General features: G+C 33.7%; 1 protein-coding gene across 3 annotated transcripts; it reads right to left on the bottom strand.

The window, feature by feature from the left end:
• Window positions 1-1,680: 1,680 nt before the first annotated feature.
• On the bottom strand, window positions 1,681-8,835 carry LOC111911591 (uncharacterized). 3 transcript variants are annotated; one of them, XM_052770446.1, is made up of 14 exons: window positions 8,685-8,835; window positions 8,260-8,418; window positions 7,664-8,152; window positions 7,469-7,600; window positions 6,927-7,396; window positions 4,459-6,826; window positions 3,959-4,120; window positions 3,799-3,890; window positions 3,549-3,670; window positions 3,379-3,460; window positions 2,830-3,001; window positions 2,585-2,695; window positions 2,036-2,173; window positions 1,681-1,882 (listed from the first exon to the last, which is right to left on the bottom strand). In XM_052770446.1, exons 2-6 carry the CDS (start codon window positions 8,369-8,371, stop codon window positions 6,197-6,199), a joined length of 1,833 nt encoding a protein of 610 aa, XP_052626406.1. In that variant the 5' UTR covers window positions 8,372-8,418; window positions 8,685-8,835; the 3' UTR covers window positions 1,681-1,882; window positions 2,036-2,173; window positions 2,585-2,695; window positions 2,830-3,001; window positions 3,379-3,460; window positions 3,549-3,670; window positions 3,799-3,890; window positions 3,959-4,120; window positions 4,459-6,196. The 3 variants fall into 3 exon arrangements, with proteins under 3 accessions (XP_052626406.1, XP_052626408.1, XP_052626405.1); XM_052770448.1 differs by having other exon boundaries at window positions 2,031-2,173; window positions 2,585-3,001; XM_052770445.1 differs by having other exon boundaries at window positions 2,585-3,001.
• Window positions 8,836-12,119: the final 3,284 nt, after the last annotated feature.

Here is a 12,119-nt window from a genome sequence, read left to right as displayed (position 1 = left end):
TTATAGATTTGTTTTATTAAGTGCTCTTTTTAGTACTTTAGTTATTTATGTTGCATGGAGTCATAGTTGATTACGTCAGTGTGCACATGTCCTTCATTTTAGGTAGAAAGTAGTTGGGTGCATTTTGATTTCCTCTTTATTGAGTCGTACTAGAAGGTGTTTTTTCAATAGTTCCAAGAAGAGAAATTAAATATACGCTTACTTATTTTTCCTACCCATCCTCATACCACTTTTAGATTATGATAAATGTAATAAGAATTTATTAATTTTATTTAATATGACAAGTCTCACAATCGTAAGTGTATAGGAAGATAGTAGGAAACAAAAAGTAGGACGATATTTAATTTCTCCTCCAAGAAATGTAGTTCCCTTTGAACTTTCAAAAAGTAATACCGAAAAGCTTCCCCAATCCTTTGTGTTCAGTTATATCATGAGTATGAGATTGAACTGTTGTTCTTTATATTATATTCCAACACAATAGATATTGAAATTCGACTTTTGGTTCCACTTGACCGACCTGACTGATACCGGATGATCATTAGGGTCAAACTAGGCTAGGTCAAAAATGTGTTTTGGTCAAACACTTTTCTTTCTCAAGCTTTTCATAGTTATGCAACTGGAATTAAGCTTTTCATGGATGGGACTTACATGAGTGTCACTTCGCTTCCTTGGGAAGTAAAGAAATACGCAAAAATCATTGGCTATTATGTGGACGACTGCGATATCATCCTAAAAGGTGTTAGATGCACCTTCACTACCTTCTTCATACTCAAGTAAGGACTACTTTTGGTGTTTGCAGAAGAAAATTAAGAGGAATTTGAAGCTTTAAACAATGTATTATTTCTATAAAGTGTATTTGCAACTCGGCATACCACGTTTAGTTATTTTCTTGTTTCTGTTGTTGTCCTATATATAAATTGATTTCTTTACATTGTAAACGTTTTGTGTTTAAAATGGCTATGTGATGTATATTTCAAACTTTAACTTATTCATGATACTTCTCAATTCATAATAAGGGTAACGTTATGTTAAGAATCTTTTTATATACCATATGTGGTTGAACTTGAACTTGTAAAACGTGTTCAACCATATTCATTTTTAGGATTGGTTCTAATGGTTGCATATGTAGAAGTGATTATGCTTTTTCCACTTTTAGTATGTTTGACAAAACTTACGAGTTAAGTTGGAGTGTATATTTAAAACTCATAAAACAACAATATAGTTTTCCATTTCTCATTTACGTGTTGGTGATTTTAGTCACTACTAGAAAAACAGCCTTTTACGACGCTCATTCCGCGTCGTAAAACGCTCAGACGACGCGCAAATGCGCGTCAAGGAAGGCCCTATCATAACGAGAGACGACGCGCGTTTACGACGCGCAATTACGACGCGCGTTTACAACACGCAATGCGTATCAAGGAAGGCCCTGTCATAAAGGAAGACGACACGCATTCGCGTGTCGTAACCTTACGACGCGCGTGTTTATGACACGCAATGCGTATCAAGGAAACCCCTGTCAAGAAAGGCCATGTCATACATGAAGACGACACACATTTTTGCGTATCGTAATTTTAATTTTTTTTTAAAAAAAAAATTATTTATAGATTTATTGATTTTCAAATTAAATTTGCATTTCATGTCTCATAATAGAAAATAAAATATCATATACAAAAAATACAATACATTGCACAAAAGTTAATGTCATACAAATAATTGTTCCATGGAAAGATAAAATAAATCAATAGACGTTGTAACAAAAATTTACAAACTTATAGTTCTAATAACCTAATGTGTGCCTTACTGTAAACAAGATATGTGTTGATTTTTTTAAATGTGTGTTTGACTTGTCTCCACTCTTCCTTAGTAACAATATCTATATTGCCTGCAAAAAAAAACATAACTACAAAATAAGTGTTGTCTAGGATCAAGAATGTTGCCAAACTAGTAAGCATAATACAAGTATAAATATATAATACAACAAAAAGTTGAGTAATTTTACAAAACAATGTTATAAAGAATAATGACTTTACCATACCAGTAGCATCTATTGTTGAAGATGCAACAGGAAGCATAGGATTTGTATAGTCCCTGTGTAAGACATTGATCAAGGCCCAATGTTGCCATTGATCAAGGTGGATAGTGTAAGCACACTTACTAATTTTCTTTGAATTACCTATAAACATGTAGAAACATAATATTTAAATAAATAATAACATTTTATCTACAAATGACAAAATATGACCCTCAATAGTAGCATAAACGGTTCAGTTTCCTATAATATATATATATATATATATATATATATATATATATATATATATATATATATATATATCATAAGTTGGCATCATGTTATTTGAGTATTTCCCCAATTGGTAAGCTACCGAATTAATTAAAAAATAAACAGAAGGAATTTCATTTGTTTTGGTTGAAGGTTATTCACATGACCTTTAATAACTTCTAGTCTAAACTTCAAAACTATCAAAAACGGCAAGTTAGTTTCTATTATGACTTTCTAACCCTGGTTCAAAAGACAAAACAAGATTAAAGATATGGGCTCAAGCATCATTCAAGGTCAGCATACCTAGAAGTGTTTTTCTTTCTAGAAGCTCCAAGCTGGCACCGGCACCTGTCCAGATGTGGCTCATCTTGTCATTCCCTTTCCACTAAGTTCCACTAGTTTCTTCATAATAGCCTAGGACAAGAAAACTTATTCACACATCATCATGTACTTGGGAAGACTATGCATTGTGGGTGCTTATATCAAGGGTATTTTAGTAATTTGACTAAAGATTAAAAACAATCTAAGAGGGTAGTATGTATCTGTACCCATATAAGGAAATTCCCAATAATAGTTTAGATAGTTTCCAAAGTTTCACTAAATGACTTAATGGAATCTTGTCCAATGTCCAATCCCATCCAACCATTAGGAATACTATTGGTCAGAATAATTTGTAATTGAACAACAGCCACACCCTTTTATGTGCACTTCCTTAAACTCCTGCCACACCCAACAAAAACCAAACCAAAATTATCACAAACTGTGTAAAAACTCCTATTTAAGTAAAGATGTGAGAAAGTAAATTAGACTTATAACTTCAATAAGTGAATCATGTTGCCATAAAAGGGAAGTATATTTCCTTAGGAGATATCTTAAAGTCCTAAAAGAAAAGATATAGAACATTTATGAGATATAAATTTGCAGCAGGGAATAACTTTCCGTTATATTCTTATACATGATTTTGACAAAGAGTAAGATTTCAAATAGAAAATGAGGACAAACGGATGAAATATATGACTAGGTCTAAAGGAAAGATAACAAGAAAAAGGTAAAAAACCTGAAACATATCAAACATGTGATAAAAGGTAAAAAAAAACCTAAAGGGATGCATTCCTTCTAATACTAGCACGTGTGGAAACTGATGGGGAACTAGCTTGCTGGATCAAACGGTTGCTGAACCTGTAAGTAATTTTCTCAAATACATCATATTAATTAATTAATTAATTAATGGATTATAAATAAATAAATAAGGGTGGTAGGGTCTTACTACAAAGCTTGGGACATGAGAAGCATCGCTCGCATGCCTGAGACTCGGTGTTTTCAAAAGATGTAAACCAAGAAGCAAGTGCTCTGATGTAGCAGCTAGCTCATGGATACTCGTTGTTGTACCTGTTAACCACAACAACAGAAAAAGCTTATGAAGACCTTGGAAACAACCACCATTCATGTATTTATCAGTATGCTTCAAAATAAAGATGGTCATTTAGTGTATCAATCAGAGTAGGAAAGAAACTTACAAACATCATTACCCATTCACCTGCTCTGCTTCATCTATTCAGGCAGTGCCTTATTTGATTTTCTCTTTTCTTCTTCCTTTAGCTGTTTAAGCCTATTTTCATATTTCAAACCAAATTAATTCTAATATAAAAATATAATATTTAGAAAAAAAAGACAAACCTAGCACCAGAGGACTCTGATGGTTGAGAAGAGGATCTTTTTGCACGCCACGCACTTATTATTCTACCTGCATTCTCATCCACAACAGGCTTTGCACCTCCAATACAGTGGGATTTAAGGATTATTCATCAGGAAGTCACTTAAATGGAGTAGTGATGGAACCTAGAAAGCACAGGCAACAAATTAACTAAATGTTTATTTTTATTTTTATACATGATAATGTTTGGGAAATTATTGTATACAGTCCGTTTATAATCGAGTATTTGAAGGCGTTATATGCAAGTTATGATGAAACCAGCTTAAGGAGGAATGGAGCTGATCTTTTGAGCAGAGTAAGGATAAAGTTTCTTCATGAAGAAAACTTAAATTAGGTTTAGGCTGTAAACTTGACATGAAGAAAATATACAGTGGACAGTCATAAGATGGTAACGAGCACCATGAAAACCACTACAACTACGATCTGTGCAACCATAAGAACCAGAGCAAGAAAGAAAGCATACCTTAGTTCAATCCGAGCTAGGGCTTGTCAGAATGACAAAAAAATCACGAGCAGCATCTTCGACGTTGTGTGGGATGAGAAGTTGTAAGGCCCTAAATCGTCAGCTCTAGGATAGAAGTAGATGGAGCAGGTAAGTTCTTCATACTTTCCGATTAGATGTCGCGAATTCAGATTCCAACGGGTGCAGGTGAACGAAATTGTTGTCGATTTCTTCTTGGTGTTTCAACGGCGTCGGGAGGAACATCGTCTTATGATTGGTCGTCAATCGGAAAATTTTGTATGTTTTTTGTTCTGATTTTTTTTGGGTGTTTTGCTTTTCCGGGGATTTGTTCCCAGGTGAACGGAATTGCTGTTGGTTTTGTGTCTTCTAGTTCGGCTTCCTGTTGAGATTTAGGAACTGGAAGGGATTGTTGTCTTGTTGGCCTTGATCTTCTACTGGAATTGTTACATAGTCCTTCTAATTTCGAAGAGCTAATAGGTCGATGGCAGAGGAAGGTGTGAAAAAGATGCGACGTTGGCGGAGGGTCGACGACCAAGAAATAGCACAAAGTAGTGGTCGGAGTGTGAGGGGAGTAGTTAGCGATCGATGTGGGAAGGGGAAAGAAGTATCGCCGATTAGGGTAAAGAGGGAAGTGAAAGCGGGCTAGGTTAAAGAGGGAAGTGAAAGCAGGCTTTTCTAATTTTTGGGTTTTTCTTTTACCCGCTTATTACTAAAGAGCGCGTTTCATTAAAAAATATAAAGCGACATGTTTAGATGACGCATATTTTATAATAAGTGCCCTCCGTGTTTTTTTTCTAACACTTATTCTAGGGCACGCAAGAATGCGCGTTCTAAATCCTTAAAATTTCTAGAGAGCTGACATTATTTTTAGGTCACGTGCTTTTGCGTATCATAAATCACTGCGTGACATAAATTGCGCGTCATTAAAGGTCTGTTTCTTAGTAGTGAGTTTTATCAACATATTTTAGTAGAGTTGTTATAATTAATATTGAGATAGACTGAGCTCTACTTATTAACCGAGATAGGAGCGGGGTGCATACTCGGAGTGATAAATGTGAACTCGGGAATACAAGAGTCTAAGGGGGCAGAGCCCCTCAGTGCAGGGTTCCGAGGGGCTCTACCCCTGCGTGGGGTCTAGGGGCAGCGCCCCTTACGGGGTCCAAGGGGCAGAGCCCCTAACGATGGAAAAGGTCAAGCCATGCAAATTCCTGCCAAAACTAGTAGTGATATCATGATGATGCCATAAGGTAGTTATGTCTTGTAACTAAATATTTTTGGCGCCAAAATACATGTAACCAACTTACAACTGATTCTATCATCCATTTAAGGATGATTGAAGTTCCAAAATTCGGTTGGAACATAGATACTCTCGAGAATCATACTTCTGATTCTATCTATCTTCTCAAGAACACAAAACAACAAAGTTATTTTTTTTTTCTGTGTTTCAGATTTGGACGTGACACGACTTCTAAATTGTCATTCTTTAGATTATCCCAAATCTGATTTCGTTATACCCTATGTTATAGGTTATAAGGTAATCAGAGACATTGGAAAGTGATTGTAATCATGATCCTTGAAATATCCAAATAAACTGATATTCTTAGGACGCCAAAATCTAACATTACGTTGTTCTTTTTTCGTACCACTATACAGTTTTAAACTACACATTAACTGCATCTTTCAAATACACATAATCAAAGTTAGTAAATGGAGGCTCAAATTCAAACAATCATAACAATTACAATTTGGGATTTTCATAGAAAAACAGTCGTCTCCGCGGTTTAAAGAGATATCTTGAACTACGTGTCGAGTGAAATGAATCCATCAGAAGAGGATAATGAAGTTTAGCATATGAAATGATAGGTATAACAGCAAATATGCTAATTGGAATTGCTACCGTGATTAACTTTTCTTCATATAGCAAGAAGAAGCTAATGCTAAAAGCAACCATCATAGTCATTATTGAGAGGAAAAGTGTTCCTAGACCTATCAATAGCTTTTTGGGTAATGCTTTTAAGAAATCTTGTTGAGCATAACGAGATGTAAGGATGGATAAGAACACAAGGATTGAAGTCGAAGATAAAACTAAAGAAATTGCATCCACTATGACAAAAGCTATGAAGAGTCCTTTTGGGAGGAACACGGGAAACCCATTTTGGTTGTAACCACCTGGAATTGTAAAAGCCACAGCAAACACAATGGTAGCTATAAGTGCAGCAACCACCATGCATTGACTAGCTGTTCCTTTCATCCATTCCTCACCTTTTGACACTAGATCTTTATGGCTTTCGGTGAATAATTCAAGTGGTGTTAAGCCATCATTATTCTTTTCTTTTCTATAAAAAGGAGGAATCATAGACTCTACCTCCTGCAACACAATGTAAGTTATTATATATCCATATTTTTTCATAAATCAAGTAGCTTAATTAAAGAGAATCATGTTAGCTTAATTAAAGAGAATGATGTACCTTGAACCATATTAATTCACGTTGCATTTGAAAAGCTACTCCTGAGACATCCTCAAGTCGGTTTTTCACTGCATTCTTACCAACTAAATGAAGCATATTATTGCGATCTGTGTCTGTGAGACGAGTTATCATATCCTTCATTGATCCTATCTCATATAATAGTTTATAGATACCCTCATTACGATGAGACACAGCAATGTGAAATATACTTTGTTTATTTTCATTGTTCTTCCATATAAGATCAGGATATTTACTAATAAGCTCAAGTACAAACTCTGTGTTCCCCATTTCGGCTGCAACAAACAGTATATGAGAGGAGTATATTACCCTTCCATTAATCACAGTCCCGGGACCTCTGAGTATATTATCTACTTCAGCCTTTGGCCTTTGAACAATTCTTGTCCAAACTTTTCTTAGAACTTGCATGGCCTGGCTTTCCCTTGCATCAGGTCCTACCTTCAAACAAATGGCTGCAAAAAACACATCAACAATAATTACACTTGAAGATCATTTATGACAATATATGGATAATAGCTACTTACTTGACTTGATGATTCTCCAAATGATATGTGGTTGTGGTTCCTTAAATGCATAAGGCTTTTGAGCTAAAACTCCAAGTATAGTCCCACTTTGAGCGAGGTCTGGGTGGTCTTCGAGTATATTTAGTGCAGCATCTGCGAATAATTTCAAAATCACTTACCGAATCACCAAAAATCCAAACAGAAGTCAAATCTTACCGAAGAGGTCAAACTCAATGCATTTTAACAAAAGCCATTGCTTAGTTGAAGCTTTCCAATCAAGCCCTGTCATTTTGTTAGACTTTTCATAAAGATAATCCACCATATCACGGTTTCCATAAAATGCAGCAACACAGAGTGGTTCTAATCCTTCACTACCACGGATGTTCAGCAGGCTGTCGTTCTTAGCCACCATGATCTTTGCCATCCTGACATTTCCAGCTGCAGCTGCTAAGCAGAGAGCAGTGTCGCCGGTTTTAGTTTGAAGTAGCAAGTCCTTGGGTTCCATGATTTCCACAAGATTATTCACGAAACTGGTGCTTTCGGCTAATGCTGCAACATGAAGTGCTGTTTCATGTTTTTCAGTGATGCTACAACGGATGAGTTCTTTGTTCTTTTGAAGAATGGCTTTTGCAGTTTTCCAATCTCCTTTGATTGATGCTTTGCATAGACGAACACAAATGTCATTGAATTCTCCTCTTCTGTCATCTAAGTATTAACAATACCAAGTTAATGACAAAACCTAGCTATTCTGTAAATTAAGGTTGAGCGCCAATTATAATGATAAGATTCCTTGTATGATATAAAAAGCTTACCAGCAAGAAAATCTTGACAAGGAAGATTTTGTTGCAACGGTGATGGAGGTGGTGGTGGTGGCGGCGTTGGTGGTGCAGGATTCTGCCGGATTATTGCATTGAGCTCAACCATTGGAACTAATTAAGATTTAAGCCTGCTCTCCTACTGTACCAATTGCACTACACATCGATAACAATAACCACCGGAATCGTATTTTATATACGTAGCATTTATGATATCAAACTTTTCAAAGGCAAATTTATTATAATTTTAGTAAGATATCATTTCTTTCTTCACGATTGCATGTGAAACGTTTATTCGTACAAATTAAACATACTTTTGTCATTTTAATTTGCAATCATGAAGAGAGTTAGTATTAATACCTAATCGGATCTGAATTTAGAAGATATAGATTAAACTTATGGCAATTGCCACCAAAGTATACCTTGTTGAAATCCAGTAGTGGTGGCTTGGCTAGTCTCTTGAAAATAACAACTAATTATAAAAAAAATGAGGTTTTGAGAAGATAAGAGAAAGATATATAAATATATAAAAATGATGCAGGGGATTATTAAACTCTTCCGGCAAGGAGTCATGAAAAACGTGGGAATGATGGTATTGCTTGTTGAGCTCCTCTATTATTGAGTACGAAAAACATGAATGTTGAAATGGATTTAATTTGGTGACGAGAGTCCAAACTAGTACTAGCCGGTTTAATCTTAACTTATAACTTTATTGGTTGTTCCAATATTTTATCCTCTTTTTCAAAATTGTTCAACTTAGAACAAACATTAAAACTTCAAATAATTGCGTACATATATTTTTTTTCTTTGAAAAGGGAGGGACAACAATTCACGCAGCTAGGCCAAAATCCTTTTGTTCGTACATACTATATATATAACACAACTAAAAACTTCCAAATTGACTTGTTAGAATTATAAACTTATTTAAAGTGTTCACATTTATGAATTTTTTTTATACATGTAGGCAACGAATTTGTTGGAAATGTTCTCATATATGGTCATTATGGTCAACTAAAGCAAGTTACAGTTTACGTGACATATACAACGTAGCAAAGATAATTACCGAGGAGGGTAATGAACTATTGGTACTATTCACATGTAGACAATTTTTTTTGTTCATGTTCGACCCTCCAACTTGTTAAAATTGTTCACTTAATATCATTGTTTCAGAAATTTAAATCGGTAGTTGAAGTCGGAACATTCGCTCCACTCTCGTTACCTCTAACTACTAATGGCCTATATATCAAGTAAGAAAATACAATCAACTAGCCAACACATATTAGCATATAAATCAACCGTCTAAAGTATGCTAGTGCACCTTTTAAGTTCTAACTATGTAAGCATACGACATAATGAGTTTGTGGTTTTATGTGAAATACCTTAGTGTACTAAGACCCTTAAGGGGTATTTAAGGGAAATATCTTAGTGTATTTAGGCCATGTTAAAATTTCACATTGATGATGTCGACAAGTTAGGTGTATTTGAAAATAAGATTAAAAATGAACTCCAATTACTTTACTAATATAATTCGGTCGCACAAAAGAAAATAAATATACAACCATTTGATTTGTGTGAGAAGCTGTCAATATCAACAAAATCAAATTCTTGTATATTTATTTTCTTTTGTGCGGCCGAATTATATGAGTAAAGTGATTAGAGTTTATTTTTAATCTTCTTGTCGAACACACATAACTTCTCGACGTCACCAAGGTGAAATTTAAATATGGTCTAAGTACACTAAGTTATTTCCATTAAACACACCTTAAGGGTATAAGTACACTAAAGTATTTCCCTTAAAACCACACGAACTCACTAGACCCTATGTTTACACGGTTATAACTTTAAAGATGTACTAGCATACATTAGATGGTTGATTTATATGCTATTATGTGCTAGCTGATTGATTGTATTTTCTTACTTGATATATTTTGAGAGTTTTGCATCAGTTTTAGTACATCAATGGTAATAGTTGGTGACAGTTTATTAAAGAAGGCTATAAGTAGTTTCAGGCAACAAAGGTTGGAGCAAATGTTCCTGACTTCAATTATCAATTTAAATTTATGAAACAATGATATTATGTGAACAACTTTAACAAGTTGGAGGGTCGAATATGAACAAAAAAATGAAATTAGTGAGTTATGAACAAAACCAATAGTTCTTTACCCTCGTGAATAGTTATATTTGTTGTGTATATGCCACAAAAGTTGTAGCTTGCTACAGTCATTTATAATTGTCATATGTAAATAATTCCAATAAATTTCTTTCAGACACAAATATATATTAGGCAAAATCCCGTGTGTTGCACAAAATATAATTATATAGTTAAAATATTAACAAATATATTGTGTTTCAAAATAACTATATTAATATTAGTAATTGTGAAATAATTATTATTATATTACTTTGAAATAAATATTCTAATTATTGTGAACCATATCATAAAATAGACATCCTTTGGAATTACATCATCTTAGATATAATTTACGATTTATGTTTTATGTTTTATATCCTATTTAAATTAACCAATAAAAATAATTTGACAATTCAAAAGGTGAAACACTAAAATTATAATAATTTATATCAATAATATATTTAATTAATAAATTATGTATACTAGCTTGATAGTTGACTAGGCCACATTAATTTTAAAATATTAACTATTTTTAATATAATAAAATTTCAGATTTAAGATATATATATATATATATATATATATATATATATATATATATATATATATATATATATATATATATATATATATATATATATATATATATATATATATATATATATATATATATATTTATATATATTCCGAACAAATTCAAAAGGTAGCAACTTATATAAGATATTAAATATTTACAATTATATGTAGGTTGCTTAGAATAAGTAAGTCATTGTATTATTTAATTCTTAGGATTTTAATGTTTTAAAAGTAAATAAATGGTTACCAAGAATGATGACATTTAATTTAACAAATTAAGTTCATTATCTAATTTGAAATAAAAAATTTATACACATTACAACTGCTAAGCTTAAACACAAAACACTCTAAGTGAGGTCGTTTTAGAGCTTAGTATACCATCTGGATGCATGTTCTTCCTCCTTTTTATATTCATTACTTCATCTCGATGGAGATTACTTCTTCCCACAATAATGAACATAATTAATACTCCTTATTCCATATCAAGATTTCAGCTTCAATCGTGAATCCCCAGCTTCAAGCGTTAATCAATAATTTCCGAATTGCCTTCTTTAACAGCATAAATGAGAATTCCCCAACTGCCTTATGTAACAAGTACGATCCCTTTTGTATCTATTTTCTAAAGATTCCTTCTTCTTTGTTAGCGTCTATAGCCTCCTTCCCCACCACCATCTTCTACCACTTAATCCCCCATAGCCTGAAAAATTGGTCTCAACTTCTTAACTGATTTGATCAAAACCTTAGAGATATATTTTTTTAGTAGGTTATCTTCATGGCTGATACTCTACAGTTCGGTCATTATGAGGTAACTCGACTTACAATTAGTTTTTAGCTCACCCTTCTTGTACTTTCTACCACTTAATGATGCGCAAAACACATAAAAAATCTTTACAAGAGCTCAAAAGCACCACATAAAAGCTAAGGGACAATATTAGGGTACTGAAGATATGGAGGCTAGGTAAACATGACGAAATGAGGCTATCATATGGTTTATATAGGGTGCACGCCCTAAAATTAGAGTTTCATAATTGCTCACGTACGCCATACATACTCCGCGTACGCCCAACATACGTGGATGAACTCTATGATCATAATAGGCTAGTACGTTAATCGTACTACCCAGTACGCCCCGCGTACTAGATTAAGGACC

Source organism: Lactuca sativa, chromosome 1 (genome assembly GCF_002870075.4).
Source record: "Lactuca sativa cultivar Salinas chromosome 1, Lsat_Salinas_v11, whole genome shotgun sequence".
Classification (NCBI taxonomy): Eukaryota; Viridiplantae; Streptophyta; class Magnoliopsida; order Asterales; family Asteraceae; genus Lactuca; species Lactuca sativa.
The sequence above is the reverse complement of the archived record's forward strand: the minus strand, read 5'-3'. Positions and strand labels throughout refer to the sequence as shown.

Excerpts from the sequence above, each read along its gene's own strand:
- LOC111911591 (XM_052770448.1), bottom strand. The coding sequence starts at position 8,371 with ATGGTTGAGCTCAATGCAATAATCCGGCAGAATCCTGCACCACCAACG. Across the intron at positions 8,153-8,259 it reads TTGTCAAGATTTTCTTGCTG|ATGACAGAAGAGGAGAATTC; the intron begins GTAAGCTTTTTA and ends GTTAATACTTAG. Across the intron at positions 7,397-7,468 it reads TTGGAGAATCATCAAGTCAA|CCATTTGTTTGAAGGTAGGA; the intron begins GTAAGTAGCTAT and ends TGTTTTTTGCAG.